Here is a 24,604-nt window from a genome sequence, read left to right as displayed (position 1 = left end):
GTGCAATGTGCAATTAATGAAGATTGAACACCAGGCTGCTCCAATTTAGACATGAAACCTAAAATCCCACACTAAAATGATGACGGGTGTTTTAGTTTTATTCTCCAACCACTGTAATGGTTGCGTCACTAGAAACAAAAGAGAACTTACTGTTTAATAAAACACCAACGACTCAACACACACCTCCCGCCTCCCCAAATTACCCTGAGCTCCTCCTCTCAGGCCTCCAGCTTTCCTCCAGCTCTTCCTCTTCCTCTTTAAGCCCAGTTACACACAGCTTGCTGTAGTCTGAGATAATGCTGTTCTCTCATCCAGATTCTGCTCCTGATGAGATATGACAGAGGACCACGAGCGAGGTTTAGATTGTGTAATGCTACGAGATCCACAGCCCATCTTCAGTAGAATTTTATAAATATCCACCTTCTGCTTATTCTCACGTTTCTGTGCTCCACCCACTTTTATCCTTTTATCGGTCAGTGGTAGCGCTTTTCCACTAAAAGAACTCAAAGTTCTAGCTCTGGAACCAGTTCCATTCAGGTTTATATATATATATATATATATTTTTTTTTTTTGCGAACCAGCACATTTTTCCACCAGTTTTGGTCGAACTGTCAAAACGTCACATCATACGTCACCAACAGAGGGTGCTGAGCAAACTAGTATTCTATTCTTTAATTCCCACTGCAAACAAACATTACTGCATCCGAAACCTACTTTTGTTGGTGGAATCGTAGCAAATCGGTTCAAAATCAGTATCGTGAACCAGATCGGTCTTGGTTCCACATCGGTGAAAAAAAAAGAGCTTGGATTTCCAATACTCTGTCAATTGCTATACATGAATGATCATCCAGTAGACTTTAGGAAGCTTCAAGTAGAACCATTAATATATATGGTCAGATATTATCAACTGTTTAAGAATGTTTTAGGAACAGTTATTTTTTTTTCATATATTGAATCTCAGTCCGACATAATTGTTTTTTTTATTAATTTATTATTAATTTAGTGCATTATTCAAGCTAAGTTTAAATAAAATCAACTGAATTCTTCAAAAAGAAATTCAGGTGCTGAATTTAAATATTTGCTTAGATTGCCTATTTAAACCTTTTACAAACTCTTTTCATTGTCTATATAATTCTATTTTATTTAGTAATAAAATTTAGTGCAGAAAGTGCAGGAATTCTTACTGATTAGAAACGTGCAAGCATTAGTTTAAAAAAATCATCTAAATATAATAAATTAATAAAAACATTCTCTTACATCCCATAAAAACAATAACAAAACTCTCTTCATTGTGCGCAGCAGTTCTCTTACATACAATATAGTATGAGCTGCTCTCTCTGCTTAAAACTAATCTAACAATAGAGGAAAAACTGCAGTATGACTTAAAATAGATTTTTATTTTAAGAGTCTTATTTGGCTTAAAAATAATAATAAAATTAAAAATAATTTGGAATAAAAATGTATAATATTTGCTACAGTCTGTAATAAAATTGTAAATACTAGTTTGCTTTAAATTATAAAAGCTCGGTTTTCCTAATTGCTGATTGGTCAATCGTACTAATTGTATATCTACTCTCTTGGGAGAAGTTTTGATTGGTCTACCTTTAGCTCAGGTATAGAGTGTAGATCGTTTTGATTGGTCTACCTTTAGCTCAGGTATAGAGTGTAGATCGTTTTGATTGGTCTACCTTTAGCTCAGGTATAGAGTGTAGATCGTTTTGATTGGTCAGGTATAGAGTGTAGATCGTTTTGATTGGTCAGGTATAGAGTGTAGATCGTTTTGATTGGTCTAGCTTTAGCTCAGGTAGAGTGTAGCTGATCGTTTTGATTGGTCTACCTTTAGCTCAGGTATAGAGTGTAGATCGTTTTGATTGGTCAGGTATAGAGTGTAGCTGATCGTTTTGATTGGTCTAGCTTTAGCTCAGGTATAGAGTGTAGATGATCATTATGAATTGTGAAGTTAGAGGAGATGGATAGGAGGGAAATGAACAGGCCTGTCGGGAGCTGAAGAGGAGCTGAGTGAATATGAGATGAATATGATGAACTGTGGCACGGTGAAAATGAAGTTTCTGCCTGAAGTTTCTTCTTATACATCATATAGATTTTATTCTGTAATGGCGTGTCAGGAGTTCTCCCGTCGCGCTGAGCTCCGCCATCGACAGGCTCTCACTCACAAAACTCGCTCTCGCGCCGAGAGAGAGGGGAACGGTGATTCTGAGCCGCCTGTCTCTCTTTCTTCTCCACAGACAGAAGAACTTCGCCCGCGGCATCGAGCAGCAGCTTCCGGACGGCATGGTCGTGGCGTCAATACCCAACGAGGCTCAGTGCCACGAGGAGCTCTCGGACCCGGTTCCTGATCCAGAGTATCTGACGGGTAGGTGGGCTTGGGTTTGAATAGCCTGTAATTTACCTGTTGAAACTTCACACACCTGATAATTCTGTTTTCCTCAACTGTAGAGGACATGACTCTGGATTAAGTGTCTCTTAACTCGATTACGATTCGATTTAACAAACAATTTTTGATTCCAGAACAATTTTTCGATTTAAATGGTCCATAAATTTAGTTTAAATTATGTGATTAAGAGAATAAAAACAACAGTTTAAACAAATAGAACATTTATTTAAAACAATCATTTTATATTTCTTACTGAATCAAACCTTTTTGCAACATTTCACATTTCATTTTTACTAAATCTCTTAAACATGACCTTAAAAATAAAACGAAATAAAATAAGACTCTGTACTTAGAATTCCCCCTGTGTACAGACTGAGGATTCAGAGCCCAGAAAATTAGAATATCATTAAAAAGTTATTTTATTTCAGTAATTCAGTTGAAAATGTGATATACCTCATATATTATAAAGATGTATTAAACACACAGAGTGATGTATTATAAGCGTTAATCATTATTATGGCTCACAGCCAATGAAAACCCAAAAATCAGTGTCTTAAAAAAAAATAGAATATTTTATAAGACCAATTGATACTTTTGGCACAGTGTGGGCAGTGTGCCAAGTCCTGCTGGAAAATGAAAACCTTTTAATCTCTATAAATGACTTGAATTTCTTGTCTCTTAATGTTGAAGTTTGAGAGCATCAGTTAAAGTAAAGTAGTGAAGAGGTAGAGTTACAGGTATACAGTGAATAGTGAATATTTGAGTAATGTTCGAATCCAGATTATGAGAAGAAACAACTACTCAACTAAATAAAGATAAAATAAATCTTTAATTTTTAAAAAGTATCCTTAAGTACAGTCCCCACAAAAACAATCAAAAACGTTATAATGGTGAAACTGGCACTCATCAGGACCTCCACTCCAGGAAAAGAAGAGCAAGAGTTTCCTCTGTGGTACAGGATAATTTAATTAGAGTCTCAGAAACCAACTTTTACATCAACAATAAACAGAATAGTAAATAAAATAACATTGCTGTTCCCGTAAATGAGCTGCTGGAGCTCCTTCACAGCGTCAACCAGCAGCTCAGTTTCCTCTGCTGAGAAGAGTTTGTTGAACACGTCCAGGTAGCTGCACCGTTACAATAGCAATCCACCAAAGACAGAGCTCACCTGATCTACTCTTAAAGAGAATGATGAGCTATTAAAGATACATTCTGATTGGTTTATTGTTTATTTCACATTACGCCCCAAAATTAACATCACTCATGATTAATTAAGTGAATCAGAATTAGCTTATGCCTTTTGCTTAGTGTTTTGAGATGCGCAAGGTGTACTTTCCCCGTGGTTACGACAGCAAAGACACACTGACGCCCTAAATTAAGCTGTGCAGTGCACGAATGACGGCTTGTCTCTTGTCCCGCACCTCCGCACCTCCGCACCTCTCCCTGCCCCCTTGTTTTTCACTCAGCGCTCTGCTGTGTTTCCTGTCTCGTACAGGCGTATGATTGGTCGAATACTGAAAGAACAGACATCTTTACACTCTGCAGCACATGTTCCTGTCAGACTGAATCTGACTAAACGGAGCGAGCTAACTGCTTTATCTGTTTGCTGTCGGGCGTGTTCAGCACTCCGCTTCATATATAAACAGAAAATAACACAACTGAAGGTATATACCTTTATCATTTCTTTATCATTTTAATGTGTCTCTGTCTTTTATTTGCATTAAAGTATTGTTACCGTGAGTTGTGCAGGAATAATACTCTTACAAAGTGTTTCCTACACTTCCTGTGGCTTTTATTTTATTGCAGACAGTTTGAATCCAATATATTAAATTTTTTATCTGCTCAACTCGTAATCTAATTTTGGTAATTCCTGCATTTCAGCAATAAAACAGACGTCTGTACTGTCTGTAATCGAATAAAAGTTGATGTAAAAGGTAAAAGTAAATGTAAGTTACACTTTTTTTCTTTAAATGCATATTGTATTTGTTTTTTACCCAGTCCCATATATATATATATATAATATATAATATATAATTTATGCAGTGTCCTTTAGATGAATCCCAGTTTACACAAGAACAGCGATAAAAGAGATACGACACTGTTGTGTTTAGACCGAGCGCAGAGTGACGCTTCAGTTAAAACTCTGTTTTGTTTGCTTTTGTCTTTATTGTGATAATAAACGATGTTATTTTTTATATATTTTTAGCTGGTTTGATTGAAGTGCACTCAAAAGGATCTTTGTGTTTCCTGCAGATTTCTTTATTTTGTCGCTGCCATGTAATCTATTATTCACCCCAGTGATAAACACGGCTTATCATCATCCTCACACTGTACTGCTGGAAGTGTGTGAGTGAGTGTGTGTGTGTGTGTGTGTGTGTGTGTGTACATGGTTTATCGCTCCTCATCTGCACGTCTCGCTTCCAGATTAAGCGACTAAATAATGAAGTGAAATGTAAAAAGCCTCTTATTGTAACAGTTGGTTGTGAATTGTTGCTGGCGAGGTCGTTCACTGTTGGATTATTTGTGCATCTGATGTAATTTGCATCTTTTAATTGTGAATTTTATAAGGATGTCCCCGATCCAAACATGTAAATAAAAATAAACGTAATTTTTAAAGGATCAGAATTGGGTGGAAAAGCTCTGATCACTGATTGTTATTAGTGGGCGTAGCATTGAGGCAGCAGGGATCTAGGTCAGGAGCTGGTCGTTATGGAGTAAACTAGCGTAGATGCTAACGCAGCAAGCTAGCTCCCTACTGAGCCATCTACTACTTTCATCCACCGTCCTCGCTTCATTTTCCTCCTAACTAGCCACACACCGTCACTGTGCTGAAGACTCTCTCATAGACAATTTTTTGACGATTTTAGACACTTTAGGACATTTTTAGACGCTTTTTAGACACTTTTGGATGTTTTTTTGGATGATTTTAGAAGCTTTTGGACTTTTTTGGACGATTATAGATGCTTTTTGTATGATTTTAGATGCTTTTTGGACACTTTTAGATGCTTTTTCAACGCTTTTGGACGATTTTAGATGCTTTTTGGACGATTTAAGACCCTTTTTGGACGCTATTAGATGTTTTTGGATGATTTTAGACCCTTTTTGGACGATTTTAGGCGTTTTTGGACACTTTTAGATGTTTTTGGATGATTTTAGATGCATTTTGGACGATATTAGACACTTTTTGGACGATATTAGGTGCTTATTGGACGCTTTTCAATGTTTTTGGACGATTTTAGGCGCTTATTGGACGCTTTTCAATGTTTTTGGATGATTTTAGATGCTTTTTGGACGATATTAGACGTGTTTTGGACGATTTTGGACATTTTTTTGGACGTTTTTGGACGCAGCTGTCTCTGTTGGCCTTTGTCAGGTGGAGGATCTGAGTCCCGTCTGAAGCTCTGTAGATCTTGTGGTTCTCACCAGAGTCTCACAGCACACAGAGCAGGTCAGTGTCTTCAGTCTTCTCTCCCGCTAATGAGGAAAAAGAGCCGAAATTAAAACTTCCCTCCAGATAACTGCAGCCGAACTGAAGCGCCGCTTTCATCAGCCTCCGCTCTCCGACTCGCCGTACGGGACGCCTGATTGGGAGCTGGAATCCTGATGTAAAATTAACAGCGGAAGGGTTGTATCAGGATACCTTTTTTAATATCAGTAATTCTCTTTTTTCTCCTCTGTATGAATGTGTTTTTAATGTCTTTTAGATTAGTCTGCGCAGCTTGTTGCTGCATTTCCTCTTATTTTGCCCTTTTTAAGCCTTGATTAGATTTTCTGGGTCCTGCACTGCACGCTGCACTGGAGATTGCTTTTAATAGGAAAACCCAGGGCTGTTTGATTTAGTAATTTTACAGCTGTAGAGATGACGTAAACCCCTGTAATGCTGATACTTCACTGTTCCATGACTGTCCTCACTGCGTGTGAAGTGATTTAACCCTTTAATTAGAGCACAGTTACTTTAAATCACTATATTTTAGAAAAGGGAATGAATGGGGGTGAAAAGTGAGAAGAGAAATGTTTACTGGAGTAATTATTTTAACTCTGAATCTTCTTTGCATCCTAAATTCATCAGCATTAACATTTTAATATTTTAACATTATAGAGTCATTATGGCTTTTAGAAAAAAATGTTTTCTACTTACATTACTTTTATACTTCAAGTAGTTTTTTAAATCTGTACTTTTTTAAACACTTTTACTTAAAGAGTAAAGATAGATAGATAGACAGACAGACAGACAGACAGACAGATAGGTAGATAGATACTTTATTGATCTGTGGGTATACACAGTACACAAAAGTGACTAAGGAAGAACAAGATAAAACAATACTTATAAAAATACAAATACAGCTTGTGGCAGCAGGTGGATCCGGTGGCAGCAGGTGGAGCCAGTGGCAGCAGGTGTATCCGGTGGCAGCAGGTGTATCCGGTGGCAGCAGATTGAGTCGGTGGCAGCAGGTGGACCCTTTGGCAGCAGGTGGTTGCAGTGGCAGCAGGTGGAGCTGGTGGCAGCAGGTGGATGCCGGTGGCAGCAGGTGGTTGCAGTGGCAGCAGGTGGAGCTGGTGGCAGCAGGTGGATACCGGTGGCAGCAGGTGGAGGTCGGTGGCAGCAGGTGGAGGCGGTGGCAGCAGGTGGAGCCGGTGGCAGCAGGTGGAGGTCAGTGGCAGCAGGTGGAGGCGGTGGCAGCAGGTGGAGCCGGTGGCAGCAGGTGAAGCCTGTGGCAGCAGGTGGATACCGGTGGCAGCAGGTGGAGGTCGGTGGCAGCAGGTGGAGCTGGTGGCAGCAGGTGGATGCCGGTGGCAGCAGGTGAAGCCTGTGGCAGCAGGTGGATACCGGTGGCAGCAGGTGGATGCCGGTGGCAGCAGGTGGAGCCGGTGGCAGCAGGTGGAGCTGGTGGCAGCAGGTGGATACCGGTGGCAGCAGGTGGTTGCAGTGGCAGCAGGTGGATGCCGGTGGCAGCAGGTGGAGGTCGGTGGCAGCAGGTGGAGTTGGTGGCAGCAGGTGGAGGTCGGTGGCAGCAGGTGGAGCCGGTGGCAGCAGGTGGATGCCGGTGGCAGCAGGTTGAGTCGGTGGCAGCAGGTTGAGTCGGTGGCAGCAGGTGGAGTCGGTGGCAGCAGGTGGATGCCGGTGGCAGCAGGTGGAGTTGGTGGCAGCAGGTGGATGCCGGTGGCAGCAGGTGGATGCCGGTGGCAGCAGGTGGAGGTCGGTGGCAGCAGGTGGAGCCGGTGGCAGCAGGTGGATGCCGGTGGCAGCAGGTGGATGCCGGTGGCAGCAGGTTGAGTCGGTGGCAGCAGGTGGATGCCGGTGGCAGCAGGTTGAGTCGGTGGCAGCAGGTGGAGGCGGCGCGGGTGTAGTTGGCTCGGCTGGGTGTTTAAAGGGAAGCTGTAAGGATCTGATCTGAGCTGCAGACTCTGTGTTTTTCTGATGGTGGGATGATTTATCCACAGTTGTGCCGCGAGCGGAACCTGAGAGAGCCGAGCAGGTGCTGTTGCTGCACCTGATGATCAGCTCCTCCAACACCCCGCCCCACAAATTACCCCTTAAACACGCCTCATTAGTGCTGCGCTCACCATTTACTGCTTTAATTACATCCAGAGGAGCTTTAGAACGGGACGGGGGGGTCGGGGTTGGAGATGTTGATATTATAGATGATATTGTGTTTTATAGAGACCTGAGTGAGTTTGAATATATAAAATGTGCATCTGCAGATCCTTAAATCATCTTAAAATGTCTTAAATGTCTCTCCCAGAGGTCTTACACTTCTACAGACCAAAACTGAACTGCAGACTGAGTTAAGAAGATGCTGTAAGCTTGGAGAAGTGGGGATTTTATAAAGCCTCTCCCGCACCGAGACTGGAACATTGTTAGCTTTAGATCTTTATTCAGACTTGATGATTATCAGCTTGTAACCTGGCAAGCACTGCTGGAGCAGCATTAGCATTACTCGCTAACCACGCTAAGCTATTTCGCTGTTCAGAAGAGAATATTTCAGACCGTAGTCTGTGTTTTACCTTGTTAAAACAAGCTGTGTGGGACAAACCGCTAGCTGACATCACGACTTTTAATATTTTTAACACAATATCTACCGTATTTTATATATCTCACTGTAAGGTGCACTGGATTATAAGGTTATAAGGTGCATTTTAAGAGACACTATGAGAAATTTCTCATTCAGCAGGTAGCTGATTTAGAAAGCTAACTAAGTTAAGTAAAGCTAAGCTAAATAAACAAAACTGTAATATTTTTTTATTTTTTTTAAGTCAATTGAGAGCTGGATTTTAATCTACACAGACTTCTCTCCTAAAAACTGAAAACTGTTTATTTGCTTCTGTTTTATTCGCTACTGTTTATGTACAGTAAACTTAGATTCTTAAATTTCTCCAGCACCAAGGCTGGACGAGTAGCATTAGCATTAGCATTAGTGGCCAACCGCTCCAGCAGTGCTAGCCGGGGGAGGTTATCAGCAGGCTACAGACTGATAATACTCTGAACGGGGAGTAGTGAGCGGTTTATGGCGTTAGCGGCTAATGCTAATACTGCTAACAATGCTATAACTCTGTACTTTAGTGTTATACAGTGGCTCTACTGCTCCTTATCTTAACACCTGACTGGTAGAATTCGTACATAAGGAGCACCGGATTCAAAGGAGCTCTGATTATTTTTTTTGGGGGAAGTATTTTAGGTGCAGCTTATAGTGCAAAAACTTAATAGGTACGATAACATAATATTTGCTTGTTTTAAATGCCCTAATTTCCCTCCCCTGACCTCAAACTGCCCTTCATCATCTTCTTCTTCTTCTTCTTCGTCTCGAGGCCTCAGTGCTGACAAACAGGTCGGCTGAAATTAGCTACGGGCTGAGGTAATTGGGCCTGGGACGGCCGTGTGGCACGAGCACGCCGGAACCTCGGGCCGCTGCCACCCTACCCAGCTGGAGAGGCGGGTTGATGCCACCGTCGGTGTATTTGTCACTGTGTCAGCAGTCCTGCAGCCTCTCCTCACAGCCTCGCAGGGCAGCGCATTCATCTTCCTATTCATCTGCAGGTTGGAAGTCATTCATCATAGGCCAGAGGGCTCCATCAATTATTCCACTGGGGAAGAGCAGAGCGGAGGAGAGGAAGGAGGGAGGCTTTGAAAGGCAAATACATCTTGATTTAATTGGAAAGCAGGTAGGAAGCCCACAGCCGCTAAGCACATTTCCTGCTGGGATGAGGAGAGCAGGGGGGTGACTCTTAAAGTTTGCGCCACGTGGAGGCCTGGATCCTGCCTGATTTAAATCAGCGTATTTCTATTTTAACAAGCTTATAATGTATACACATAAAATATGGAACTATGCACACAAATCCAAAAGCATGAAAAAAATATATGAAGCTTGTGTGTCACATTGTGACTCCAAACTGCTAAACTGCTAAACTCTTTGAATATGAACTGATTTTCCTCGTCATGTTTCTCCTTGTATTTAATATAAGTGAAAAAAAATACAGTTTTGCAGCAAACTACATACAGTAAAAATGGCTTAAATTTGTGTTGCACATACATGTAGTACTGTAATGCTATACGTGGGGGAGTGTCCTACACCACACCAAATATATATATAAAGAACAGAAAGCCAACATATACCACAAGTGAACTGTAACAGAACTGAAACTTTATATAGACTAACACCACAAACGTTAGCTTGCAATTAAAATTGGGAATAAGTGAAGATGGTAACTTAAACGTTAGGACTGTAAAATAACGCTAATACTCTCCTCTCCTGCTCAGAGGAGTCATCTTGAGTGAAAAGCTGCAGATTTTTAAAGCATTTCTGCTTGTTTTTGCTGGGTGGTGTTGGTTTTTGCTAGCCCGGTGGACTGCGGTTAGGTTAGCATAGCTTGCTTTAGCTCAGAATTAGCTTAGCGTAGACTAGCCTGGCTGATTAAGTTATCGTTCTGGCTGTCGGGACAGGATTATCCGAGCGATTTTCCTTCTCTTTTTCCACAAAAGACGAGTCAGCGCTGCGGGATTTGGGCGAATGTGCCGTGGCTGAGCGCTAGCCTTTGCTAAGCTAATGCTAAAGCTGCTGCTGCTGGTGCTGGTGGAGGTGATGATTTAAAACTGTCCTGTGTGTATAAATACGCCGTTACTCGGCGTTACAACGCGTCGGCGGAGTGATACAAGTTTAGTGTGAGAATAGTATCACAAATATCATCACGGCTAGAACAATTCTCAACCAATCAGATTGCGAGGTCGGAACTAACTGTTGTATAAATGTCATTTAATCCCAGGCTCTAATGGGAAGTGATCTACTCTACTCTACTGGTTTTCTGAGCTTATTTTTGGCCACAAAAATTAGTTTTTTGGCCCCAGATGTTCCCACAGCCCCGAGAGGGCGAGAGAAGAACGAGCTGCTAAAGCTTTATCAGGCTGTAAACTCTTTTATACAAGACATTTACAACAGTCCCTTCCTCAGCAGCTGTAAAACCCGCACTCCAGTAAAATATAACTCCAACAAAGCTGCAGCCCATCCAGAACCATGTCATTTCCAGAGTAGAGTACCAGTAATGTAGAATCAGGCCCCGCGGCGCGGGATCGATACGGCTGATCTAATCTATACGGTTCTACAGGAGCTGGCCAGCTGTAGAGTTCTTTCTGCAGACCATTCCAAAGACCTCCGCTCAAATTCTGCTGAGATCAGTGAGATCAGTTTAACTCTGAGCTCCGTCTCGTCTTCTCTCAGATCTTCAGCAGCTGGATTCAGCAGATTGCCACTTAATTCTAGAGACAAAAAAAAAAAAAAAAAAAAAACCTGAATCAGCCATTTCTCTCAACTTCAGCTTTTCACTGTGTTCACCTGTGAACAAAAACTCCCTTCCATTTCTGACCATAAACATATAAAGAACGACGGACTTCTCTGATTTTGCTATTTCTAGGTTTATGTTTGAGTAAAATGAACATTGTTGTTTTATTCTATAAACTACAGACAACATTTCTCCCAAATTCCAAATAAAAATATCATCATTTAGTAATTTAAAGCATTTATGTTTTGCAGAAAATGAGAAACGTCTGAAATAACAAAAAAAAGATAATGCAAAGAAAACAATTCATATCGTTGCTGTCCTATAAAAAAAAAAAACATTTATCTCCATTTTTGCCGATTTTTAATTTACTACATAATTTGAACAGATAAACTGTCCTGTACACTGTGCCAACATTTCTTGATGAACGGACTAATAGAAACTCTTCAAAATGACCTGAAATAAACTCTTTTTACATTGACTTCCATTGAAAGTTTACAAGTTTTTTTGGAGATAAGTGTTTTTCTCAATGGACAACAACAATATTCATATAGTTTTAAGAGTTCAGTAAAATTAATAATCAATATTTGGTGGAATAACCCTGGTTGTTTTTTAATCACAGTTTTTGTTTTCATGCATCTTGGCATCATGTTCTCCTCCTCCACCAGTCTTACACACTGCTTTTGGATAACTTTATGCTGCTTTACTCCTGGTGTAAAAATTCAAGCAGTTCAGTTTGGTGGTTTGATGGTTTGTGATCATCCATCTTCCTCTTGATTATATTCCAGAGGTTTTTAATTTGGTAAAATCAAAGAAACTCATAGTTTTAAAGTGGTCTCTTTTTTTTCCAGAGCTGTACGTGTGTTTTGTTTTAATTGGCTTCATCGCTTCTTCTCTTATTTTGTGCTGTTTAAATGTACATCATATTGCAAATAAAGTTGTCATGGAAACCTAATATCACATAAAATCTATACTAGTGTTAAATAGACGTCGACAGGTTGGCACCAGCTGCGATTAGCATTTATAAATGTTTATGTATGTTTATGTCAGTTGTCATGAAGTTTTTATGTAGGTACTGGTCTACAGTAAAGAGTTACAGAAATGTTTTATAATTCTGAAAATAAGCAGAGAGTTTGATGCTGTTTAATCAGGTTTTTTTTTTTACTGTTGGTTTGCAGCGACAGCTTTATAAATACCCGTCTCTGACAGTGACAGATTGTTAATTATTCACAGACGTCTGATTTTAGCACACCTGATTCAGTTCATCAAGCCCTCGGGAGCGTCTGAATCTGAGAGTCAGGTGGATGCAATTAGAGATCCAGTAAAACTCTGCAGGAGAACAAAACACATTAAGAGTCAGATAAACGCTGCTCTGTGAAATTATTGCATTATTGCTTCGGAAAAAAAAAGAGAAAAAAAAGTTAAGTTAAGGGCATTTTCACAAACTTAATCTGTGTAATTTTGCTTTTAAAACTTTTAATCTCTTTGGGCTGTAATGCTTTAAGATGATATAACTATGATCCGAGGATCCGAGGATCGATTCAAATCCTGGGTCATGTTGCTGCTTCTCCATCAGCAGCCGGAGTCTGAGAGAGAGAAAGAGAGAGAGAGAGAGAGAGAGAGAGAGAGAGAGAGAGAGTACAGTAGGTCATGTTACTGCTTCTCCATCAGCAGCCGGAGTCTGAGAGAGAGAGAGAGAGAGAGAGAGAGAGAGTACAGTAGGTCATGCTGCTGTTTCTCCATCAGCAGCCGGAGTCTGAGAGAGAGAGAAAGAAAGTAGAATAATAATGCTAGCTGAGCTAACTCATCTACTGTACTCTCTCTCTCTCTCTCTCTCTCTCTCTCTCTCAGACTCCGGCTGCTGATGGAGAAGCAGCAGCATGACCTACTGTACTATCTCTCTCTCTCTCTCTCTCTCTCTCTCTCTCTCTCTCTTAGACTCCAGCTGCTGATGGAGAAGCAAAATGATTTAGGATACAACCTGACGATCCTTGAGTCATCTAAACTTCTATGATGAAAAACTAAATCTCGACCATGTCTCTGTTTTTTTTACTAACATTTTCTTTATTTAGACAAAATTTTCATAAATATTCCAGTATTTATTCATAATTATATATATATATATATATATACACTCCAATAATAAAGAAAATAGGGAGACATGGTTGATACAGTTTTCATTGAAAGGTCTCAGAATGAATAGTAATAATGTTTTGAAATACTGCTTATGTTTCCATACAGATATCACTAAACGTTTTTTGTATTTCTTTATCTGAGAGCAGCTGCCCGTGTTGGATTTTTAATTCGATCCTGTGCTGTTTTTGTGTTGGTTTAGGATTTAAATATAGGGCCGCATTAATCCTTTACTGAATGGAAATATAATCTCACGCTGCTTTAATTGTCTGTTGGTTTCTCAGCGTTTTTAAGGGCATAAAGAGCTTATTCTTTAGCGGAATGAAGCTGTGGAGTAATTTAGAAAGCATTGTCAGTTTCCTGACTTCTGATTTGTTTCAGGTCCGTTTGCTCCAGCAGTTTGTTGGAGGAAGGAAAACACGGCGCGGTTGCCAGAGCAATTAGAGCTCTGTGTTCAGCAGCGTATTCAGAGAGCTCGCGTTACTAACTGAGCCGAACAGCAAGTGGAATACAACACACGGATCTGCTGCGCGAGAGTGTGCCGTCACTCTGCTGCGAGAGTGTGCCGGCGTCTCTGGAGCCGGTGGTTTTTCAGCCAGTGTTTTGGCACGAGGTGACCGTGGACAGATGTGATCTCCGTATGTTGATCATTATCTAAAAGTGCTGCTGTAACTATCTCTACATATTAGGAGTTAGAGCTGGGCGGTATAAACAAAAATGCAGATCACTGTATTTTTAAGATTCTAACGGTTTCACTGTATATCATGGTATTTTTATTATTTTATTATTTTTTTATTTTTGGTATGACTGACCTTTAATATAGGTTTGTGACTACGGCGTCACATCAATGTCAAAAGTCGGGGGCGCAATAATACCAGGTGTAAAAAATTAACCAGCGTCTTTTAACATTTTGCGTGTGTAAATGAACTTTTTGCGAGCGCAAATGTGAAGCTCACGAGAGATAAAAAGGCGCTCATTCAGCGCCTCATTCAGACCGGCCCTCTGGTGCTGTCTGCATGGGTTTAGCATCTGGAGCAACTGGCGCTGAATGAGATAGCCGCTCACTCCGGGCACTAAACCCGGGATAACAGCACCGGAGAACGCATTGTTTGGATTGTAGCATAGCCAGTTAGCTAACTCTGCCGTCCTTTTTTCTCCGCCCTCCTCCGGCTCTTGGAGGTAGGCGGTCCTTCACAAACTCTGAAGGTATCAGTCAATAGCGTTCACTGAGGGAGGCGACCCTGACCCCACCCCCCAAAGTGTCAAAACCACCCCTTTCAAAACTCAAGCGCAAAAGCCTCGCTCGATCCCAAGCAAAAGCCGCGGGTAATTTGCACAGCACACGAGCCGAACTGTAAATTCGAGAGGAAAGTAAACATCTGAGAGGAGAAAAAATAAGCTCGAGAGCGATATTCTGTTGAGCGCGCTCACAATTCCCCTTTTTTTTTGCTCATGAGTTTCACATTTGTGCTCACGAAAAGTTAATTTACAAACGCAAAATGTTGAAACATGCTGGTTAATTTTTTTCACCTGGTATTTTTGCGCCCCTGATTTTTGATGTGACGCCATATGTGACTTACTCTACTCTTAGTAGTGCATATAATATAAAATACTTTAGACAGGCTAAAAATTAAAATGTCAAACAAACAGTAAATTGAAAGGAAAAGAAAGAAAGAATCATAGTTTATTTTACATGGTTTGAGCGTTTGTGTGTCTCTATAAGATAATATATACTTATATTTATTTATATACTTAGGATATACCGAGAGAGAGAGAGAGAGAGAGAGAGAGAGAGAGAGAGAGTTTGTTCTTATTGTTGGAATGTGTTGCCATCACAGTCTTGCCAGTAAAATGGATGGATTTTTTTATTTATTTTTATTTTATTTTATTTTTAAAAGCACCCAGAGGATGTCTGATATTGTTCTGGACCCCTGAATTTACAGTACGGTAGAAAACGAAGCTCCACTCTATTGAAATTCAGTTTTTGTAGAGCTCTCAATGGTAATCACATTTGGGGTTTAATTTATTCTTTGACACTGATTAATTGCAGAGCCATTTCCTGCTGTAAACGTCAATTAATTAGCCGGCAACATTAGAAGTGATAATTAATACAGTGGGGGCCTCTGCGTGGGTCCTGAAGCCGTTCCGGGTGGCCCTGGCGGTGCCCGTCACCGCGGCAGACTCCGGCAGTGCCAGCCTCCGCCGAGAGTTAAAGAGAGCGGGTAGAGCCGTGGCGACGGCGGTGCGGAGATCGGAGGAACACCGGCGGATCCGCGTCCGTCGCTTCCTCTGCACCGCTCGGTGTCGGAGCTGGGCTCTGTGCTCGGGTCTCTGGTCTCTGTGCCGCTGGTGTTGATCACTGACTGGCCGTGACTGGCAGTGATTCATTCAGCCGGCGCAGAGTCCCGGTCCCAAAGTCCCTCTCAATTAAAAGCGCAGCATATGGACCCGTGACCGGCCCGGCGCAGAGGTACCAGACTGCTGGGAGATCTGCAGACACCGACACGTCCCTCCATCCACCATCCAGAACTGTGTCACCTTCACACCGTCTCCTCTGTGTGAGAACAGGAGCGAGGAGACGATCCGTCCTCCTGACACGAGCTGACGTCCTCCTACTGTACCTCTATACTCTATATCTCTTATTTATAATAATAATAATAATAATAATAATAATTATTATTATTATTATTATTATTATTATTATTATTATTATTATTATTATATGCCCCTGAATGGATATGGTGTAGTTTTAGTTAAAAAAAAAATAGTGGTAAGCATCAGATACTAATAAGGAAACACCAGGTAGGTGGTGAGCACCATATACTTAATTAGTGAGCAACAGATACTATGGGGTGAGCTCCATTGTACCAAGTGGCCAACGCCGCATAACATAGTGGAGAGTACCAGATACTTTGGGCTGAGGTCCATATATTAAGTGGAGAGCACCTTAAACAAAGTGGCAAGCACCAGATAAGTGGTGAGCACTAGATAGTATGGGGTGAGCACCATATACAATGTGGACAGCACTGTATACTAAGTGGAGAGAACCAAATACTAAGTGGCAAGCACCCTTTACGAAGTTTAGAGCATCATATACTAAGTGGAGAGCACCAGATACTAAGTGGCAAGCACCTAATTCTAAGTAGAGATCACCAGATAAGTGGCAAGCACCATGTACTAAGTTTAGAACACCATATACTAAGTGGAGAGAACCAAATACTAAGTGGCAAGCACCATGTACAAAGTTTAGAGCACCATGTACTAAGTGGAGAGCACCATATACTAAGTTCTAAGTTTAGATCACCGTATACTAAGTGGAGAGCACCAGATACTAAGTGGCAAGCACCTTTTACAAAGTTTAGAACACCATGTACTAAGTGGACCTTATACAAAGTGCAGAGCACCAGATAAGTGTTTAGCACCAGATACTGTGGGGACAGCACCATATACTAAGTGGAGAGCACCATATACTAATAAGAGAGCACAATATAAGTAGTGGGCACCACATATAAAATAACCTCTGGCATGTTTATATTCATATCCGGAAATTATTTCCACTGCAATTAATAAATATATTGTGATATAAATTTGGCACAAGCTATTTACACCTATGTCTAAGTAACAGTCCATACCATTACTAAAACTATTACTAAAACTATTACTAAAACTATTACTAAAACTGTTACTAAAACTATTACTAAAACTGTTACTAAAACTGTTACTAAAACTACTAAAACTATTACTAAAACTGTTACTAAAACTGTTACTAAAACTATTACTAAAACTGTTACTAAAACTATTACTAAAACTATTACTAAAACTGTTACTAAAACTGTTACTAAAACTACTAAAACTATTACTAAAACTGTTACTAAAACTGTTACTAAAACTATTACTAAAACTGTTACTAAAACTGTTACTAAATCTATTACTAAAACTGTTACTAAAACTGTTACTAAAACTATTACTAAAACTGTTACTAAAACTGTTACTAAAACTATTACTAAAACTGTTACTAAAACTGTTACTAAAACTGTTACTAAAACTGTTACTAAATCTGTTACTAAATCTGTTACTAAAACGATTCATAAAACTGTTACTAAAACTGTTACTAAAACGATTCATAAAACTATTACTAAATCTGTTACTAAAACTATTACTAAAACTGTTACTAAAACTGTTACTAAAACTATTAGTAAAAATCTTTATATAGAAGTCAGTGTTAAAAGTGTTTGTTGTTAAGGGAAAAATGTGCTGCAAAGTTTTAAATTAAGGGGTAAAATTATCCTCCCTGTTGTAAATGCTACTTCCGTCCGGTTGCGATTTTTGTCCATTTAGTGGAACACTCTGAAAGAGAAATATCAGAGAAATATAGATTTTGTTTTGTATTTCTAGGAAAAATAAAACCCAAAAAAGAACCAGTTCATTTCCAGTGTCAGCGAGGCGTGTTTCTCTTTGGTTATAGAGGGTGAATAGTTGTATCTGAACTGTAAAATATTTAATATGTGTGTGTTATCTCCTCTCTGAAGATGAGCCGAAGCTCCACAGCATTACTGTTAGTCTTCCATTAGATTAGTGAACAGGAGTCGGGGCTAAGTCCCACTATTCTGTCATTTTCCCTCCAGTCCTCCATTCTTCAGCTCATCCAAGAGTGAAATGGAACATGGGCTACAGCTGTTAATGGGGTTTCATGAGCCATACGATAGCTGCTGCTGCTGCTGCTGCTGCTGCTGCTGCTGCTGCTGCTGGCGGCGGTTGTCACCATGAATCTTCCGACCAGAGGTCTCTAAATAGACGGATTTGGCGACGCCGCGGTGACGTATGAGCTCTTTAGGCGGGTGGCGAGAGAGCGCCCGCACGGTTAAGGGCATTGATTTGGTATTTAGAATTCAGCCGGGCTGTCAGCATGCATTACATGAGGGGTGTGAGAAAATATTGATATTGATATTGTCTGTATTGATCATTTCTTTTGCTGTACTGTAGCAAAACTTTACAAAACTTATCAATTTATCAATTAAACCCTGCCCAATATATCTAGTATATAGACAGTGTCGTCTTCTGTTGGATAAAACATTAGATAAAAAAATATAGACAATATATTTTGCCAAAATGCACAATTTTGGTCTGATTTGACCACAGAATCTTCTCTCACATGTTCACTGTCTTCCTACATGACTTGTAGCTACAAACTGCAAACAGCACTCCTAATATCTTTCTTTCAACAATGTTTTTCTTCTTTCACACTTCCATAAAGATCAGATTTGTGGAGAGCAGGACTTATAGTTGTCCTGTAAACTGTAGATTCTCCTGATCCACCTGATCTGTGGATCTCTGCAGCTCCTCCAGAGTGATCATGGGTCTCGGCTGATCTCTGATCAGTGCTCTCCTTGCTGGATCTGTCAGTTTGGGTGGATGGTTGGTTCATGTCTTGGTAGGTTTGTAGAAACAGGTGTAGAATTGATTTTATAACCTAACCCTGCTTTAAACTTCTTTATCTCCAAAACTTTATCTCTGACCTGTCTGGTGAGTTCCTTCTCGATTCCTTCATGATGCTGTTTGTTCAGTAGTGTTCACTAAGCCTTCAAAGAGCAAAATTACACACAGCTCAGATAGTCTAGCTTCATTTGCTTTGCTAATAAAGTTAAAGCTTTTGAAGGCTGTGAATTAAATGCACTGGATTCTATTATTTACTGGGATTTCAGAGTAAAGGGGATGAATACTTTTGCTTGTCACAAATATTTTTAGATAATTTAAAAAAATTAGTTCCATTTTTTGTTCTACTTAATTTTGTTGGCCTGTCACTTAAATCTTAATAAAATACTTTTACGCTTTTTAGTTTGTGGTTGTAACGCCAAGAAAATGTAAAAAAGAGAAGTTCAAAGAGTATCAATACTTTTTCAAGCCCCTGTACTGTATATATATATATATATGCATATATATTAATGTGATGCATATCGTATTGTATCGTATCGTCAGGTTCTCGCCAGTACACAGCACTATACTGCATATAAACATAGGCATAGTATAGGCATATTATTTTATTTTCAAGGATTTTTATTTTTTATTTTACTTTTTCTCTAGTTGGACTTTCAGCCCATATCAGCAGCTCTCCTTTGCTCCGCTGCCTGAAAGGCTGTGGGTTCTTTGTTAACGATGCCACCACCCCAGGCACGCTGCCGAGTGGCAGATTTAGTGACGGCTGCCTCTGAAGTCGTGTTTGTGATGTGAAGTTCGCTGGTATTAATCATTCTGTCAGACAATGAGAGCGCGGAGAACCCGAGGGGTAAAGAGGAGAGCAGAAAGCCCATGGAAGGCTCTGGATTTCTGAGCTGAGAGGAATCAGGGCCGTGTTCTCTGTGTGTCGGGAGCTTGTTATTAATTCTATCTGTGACACGCTCGGCACCGACGCCGGCAAACACTCTACAGGGGCAACCGCTGCCTTCCCCTTTAGATGGATCTAAGTGAGAAGCACTCAAGGTGAGGAGACTGCAGGAACAGCGCATTTACGGCCTTATTTATCAAATATGTGCGGCGGCGGCGCGTCGAGGGACCATCAGGCTGGAGGAGTACAGGAGCGCCGTGGCTGTAGGACATTACATTACCCTGAACTCAAGCTCTGCGCTGATTATTCATTGGCAGGGTGTAGCGTTCTGCACTCGATGTATTTTTAATCATTATCTTGACCTTCAATTTACAACCAGCAAACCTTCTGCGGCTCTTCTACGAAAATCTGACGTGTTAAGAGTTGGCAAATCATGGCAACAAAAAACAAACCTCCAAATTGTTGCTCTACACGAAGATGAACAATTCTCCCCAGGGTCCACCAGAGAAGTTAGTTCCAGATGTTCGGTGTAAAATCCAGAGTTTAGTACTGACATGAGTGCTGCCAGTATTGCTGCGGAGGTTGAGGAAGTGAGTGGAGAAAGGTCAGTTCATTGCAGTAATCAGACCGTACGCGCCCTGCACACACTGCATCAACTTTTTTTGCGTCAAATCGATGCATCGGATCGTTTACAGTTTTTAATTTTATTTTTTGGCACATATTGGACGTGTTCTCTGTGAGGTGTACTCAGAGTAAATAAAAAATACAGCAAAACACATACAAAATAGGATTTCATTTGTATATAGTAAGTATTATAGTGCAGGAAATGCGATGGCTGACTTGTGTTCAGCACTAAAATGAAGCTGTAAATGTAATGTGCTTTGGTCATTAAGGGTTTTTTTTTTTTCTTCAGTCTAAATTGCAGATTTATTTCTCCGCCGCTTCACAGCCATTTTTTTTTCCCAATCCCCAATTCAGCATATCCATCATTTGCGTCGGGGCGTGAAATGAATAAAGAGGGATATCTGGCTGGCGATGTTCTGTAATGTTGGGCGGGATGTATTTCCCCGGGCGGAGCTCCGGGATTACGCTCTGCACTCGGAGAGATGTCAGCTTGTGTTTGCGATGCTATAAACTCCAATCAGAGATCGAGCTCTGTGTACAGGAGGCGTCATGGCCGCCGCCGTCCCCCGCACGTGTTCGACACGGCGGAGGGGCTAAATTGATTCATGGCCGTGATTCCTCACGTGGCTCGCCGGAGCTGACAGTTGCTATAGGAGACGAGATGATGGATCACCTGGGCCGATCCCGCATATGGTGATGTGTAGGATTTGAGCCGGCGGTGGAGCCGTGGGCAGAACGGTGACGGCGCTCATCTGTTATGGAGATCCGGATGATGAACGACGTGAGCCGCTGTGTTTTTCATTTACAGAGATTTGTAACGCAGCGTCTTCCATTAATAATGTGTTATCCTCAATAGCAGGACTGTGGGCAGTCAATCATTCCCAGGGAATCACCTCCATCTATTGGCTTTATCACTTAATGGTCAGGAATCAAGGCCAAACCAGAGGTGAAATAGATGCATACTTTATTCCGGTGGTTCCCAAACTGCTGGTGCCTGAAGCGATTGTCGGGGCTGTTGGAATTGTTAGGATAGTGGGATAGTTGTGATTGTCGGGATTGTTGGAATTGTCGGGATTGTTCTGATTGTTTGGATTGTCAGAATTCTCGGAATTGTTGGGATTGTTTGGATTGTCGGGATTGTTTGGATTGTCTGGATTGTTGGGATTGTTGGGATTGTAGGGATTGTCGGAATTGTTTGGATTGTTGGGATTGTTTGGATTGTCGGGATTGTTTGGATTGTCGGGATTGTTTGGATTGTCGGGATTGTTTGGATTGTCTGGATTGTTGGAATTGTTGGGATTGTTGGGATTGTCGAGATTTTCGGAATTGTCAGGGTTGTTGAGATTGTCGGGATTGTCGGGATTGTTGGGATTGTTGGGATTGTCGGGATTGGACTATAGGACTCTGTGGCGTCTCCTGAACTTTTGCACTTAATGTATAGCATTGTTTCCCTTTACATTACTTTTACTTTTAGACTTTTAATAAGTTTCAAATCCAGTACTTTTACTTTTAGACTTTTAATAAGTTTCAAATCCAGTACTTTTGCTTTTAGACTTTTACTTAAAGAGTAAAAAGCTTGAGTCGATACTTCAACTTCTACATTTAAAACTTCTACCTACAGAGTAATGAATAAGAACACATCTTCTTTTTTTTCCACATCTTTTGTTGTGTTATGATCTTAGAAAGCTACCAGCTGCTGTTTTAAAGGTAGTTTTATAGATGGTTGTGGAATGAACAATTGCCTGAACTTGTCTATAAGGGTTTTTGAAGGAACTTGATCAAAAAGTTTTTTATAATATGAATATTATAATCACTGCTGCAGTCTGTGTTTGTTCCCTCTTTGGTATAAAAGTACAATTTTTTTTTTTTTTTTGCCTTTGTTTTGGTTTAAGACAATGAAACAATGAGAGAGGGCTTTCTAAGCATGTTTATTTCTGGCCCTGAAAAAGCCGAATCCCCTTTCGGTGGGGTAATCTAGTTTTATGTTTAATCTGCACACTCTCGAGGTGTTTATTAGCTTCTTTTTTTTCTCATTCCCCTGTCTTGCTGATTTTAGAGTTGGGACGAAAAGGACAAGAGCCACTTCTGCTCCCTTTAAGCTTTAAGAGCGTTCTCATGTGGCTGAATGCAAATATGGTGATTTTCAAGTAGAGGCAGATCAGAGTGTGATTCTCAGGGAAGCAGTCAAGTGCCTGCATGAAGAGTTGAACCAATCAAGCAAGGTTAGGACGAGCAGCTGCTCCTGCATTTCATTCTGTCTTCTGAAATTAATGGAGGGATGGAGGCATGCTTTCCTGGGCGGCGTGGCTGAGCATGAATAATAGAGTATTCAGAAACGGCACGGTTTGTGCTGAATATAATCATTTTATTACACTGATGTTCTACAGAGAGAGAGAAAACTTGCTAATATTGTGTCCCGTGACTTTTGCCATGTCTCATGGATGCTAACAAAACGCTGCACTGACCTGTGGGATATGTGGGATAGAGCTTAGATCGGGGCCCGAGCCCTACTTAACCTGACCAGACCCATACACTGTCCTTTTGAGCCCGAGCCCGATTTAAACCTGACATTATTTTAGTAAGTAAAGCTTTAAAACCGAGCTTAAAAAAAAAAAAAAAACTTTATATAAGGAAAAGTGGAGTGTGCGCTGCAAGCTTGTGCAACTTTTATATAAAGCACAGTATGATTTATTACTTCGATAAATATAGTGATTATCATGCATAGCTTTAGATGAAATAAATATAGCATTAAAAAACAGAGGCCTTCGTTACAGATTATTTTCTTGAGGCTGAGAATCTAAGATCTAGCGTGAGGAGGGGTTTCCTGTATTTCTGCCAGAGTCGCTTATCTTTTATCACGGACGAAAGTCTATTCTAGTCAGATGAATTACTGTATTAGAATTTCCCCAATGGTAGCCTTGGTTAAAATTTAACAAGAGCAGTAAATAAAGCAGCTTTGCTGCTGTAAAGATTTGCAATATGTGTTGCAGCTACCTGGACGTGTCCAACAAACAAACTGAACTTGCCTGTGTTACCGAGATTGCGATGAACGTCTGACTGTTGACTGTTGTCGGGGTTTTAATCAATCAGTGGCGCTCCAGTGTTTTCTGTTACCAAGATAAACAAGCAAAACTCATCAGTGTAGATACAGTATATTCAGAAGATCTGCTGCTGTTTAAACACTGGTACATGTATGCATATGTATCATATATAGTATATTAGTATGATACACTGAATAAAAAGTAACGGTATGCACTTTTTGTTTGTTTTATTTCTTTTTCAGGGATGGTGAACTACAGCGAGGTATCAGGATATCCGCTGGTCCAGCACTGGAAGCTGCGCTCGATTCTGTACCACGTGAAGCTCAATCAGTGGGTCCTCTCTCAAGGTAAATCTCAGAATTAAGACTCGTCACGTTCCTCTTCATTCCTCCAGCCGAGGGTCATTTCTCAAGACCATTACTGCTCTCGCGCCCGCTTCCTGGCACTGTGCCGGTGTTCTGTCGAGTTATGCTACCCATCGTTTTGTGCTACTTAGCGGCTCTGTGCATGCTTTAATTCTCTCTCTCTCTCTCTCTCTCTCTCTCTCTTTCTCTTTTGTAAAACTATTATTACGTGTTTTTTCCTGATGATTTCGTTTTTTTTGAGTGCATCATACAATCTGAGCTCACTGACAATTTTTTTTTGCTTGAGTTAGATATTTTTTACACCCTCCGAGATTCCCTATTATAGTTTTTATTATGTTCTTTTATAGTTTAAACCTAATCTGCACTAATAGTTTATTTATTCTGCACTGTTTTACAAATTCTTTACAAATTTGCGCTGCTAAATCATGATATAATTGCTTATTATACTGTGTTTACCTACGCTACCTCTATTACACACACTAAAAGACTCTACTTTTATATTTTTCTTGTTTTCTATTGTATCTATCTAAAAAGAATAAAATAATACAAATATAACAACAAAAAAACTTACGGCAATCACCTATATTGCCTTAATTTTTCTCTGATAGAGTGATTTAGGATATTCAAATATCATATAAATTATTTTACAGGGAGCGTACTCTATTTTTCATTTTTTTTTTTTTTTTTACCTTTAAGTACACTAGGGTAGCACGATTTGGCAAGGTAGCACAATTCGACAGAACACCGCTCATTAGAGCAGGGCGAACGAATGCTCGGAGCTTTTACTCAGAGTGTTTTGTCAGTAATGTTGCTGTTATTCCTGGTGCTAAATGAAGTTGTTTCTGATGGTAAATTGAGTTCTGATGGTCTGGAGGAGTTTGGAGATCACTGGGCAGCATCTTTCTGAGAGTTGGACCATTAGATTTCAGCTCTGGCGTTTCTGCTCCGCTAGGCT

At 40.5% G+C, this 24,604-nt stretch overlaps 1 protein-coding gene across 5 annotated transcripts in view; it reads left to right on the top strand.

The window, feature by feature from the left end:
• Positions 1-24,604, top strand: part of astn1 (astrotactin 1) — a 249,095-nt gene that overhangs the window by 149,239 nt on the left and 75,252 nt on the right. For all 5 annotated transcript variants that reach the window (XM_022677737.2, XM_022677738.2, XM_022677736.2 and 2 more), the window contains 2 exons: positions 2,247-2,374; positions 23,527-23,631. In XM_022677737.2, coding sequence (XP_022533458.2) covers positions 2,247-2,374; positions 23,527-23,631 — 233 coding nt within the window. The remainder of the gene's footprint in view (positions 1-2,246; positions 2,375-23,526; positions 23,632-24,604) is intronic.

Source organism: Astyanax mexicanus, chromosome 8, assembly GCF_023375975.1.
Source record: "Astyanax mexicanus isolate ESR-SI-001 chromosome 8, AstMex3_surface, whole genome shotgun sequence".
Taxonomy (NCBI): Eukaryota; Metazoa; Chordata; class Actinopteri; order Characiformes; family Acestrorhamphidae; genus Astyanax; species Astyanax mexicanus.
The sequence above is the reverse complement of the archived record's forward strand: the minus strand, read 5'-3'. Positions and strand labels throughout refer to the sequence as shown.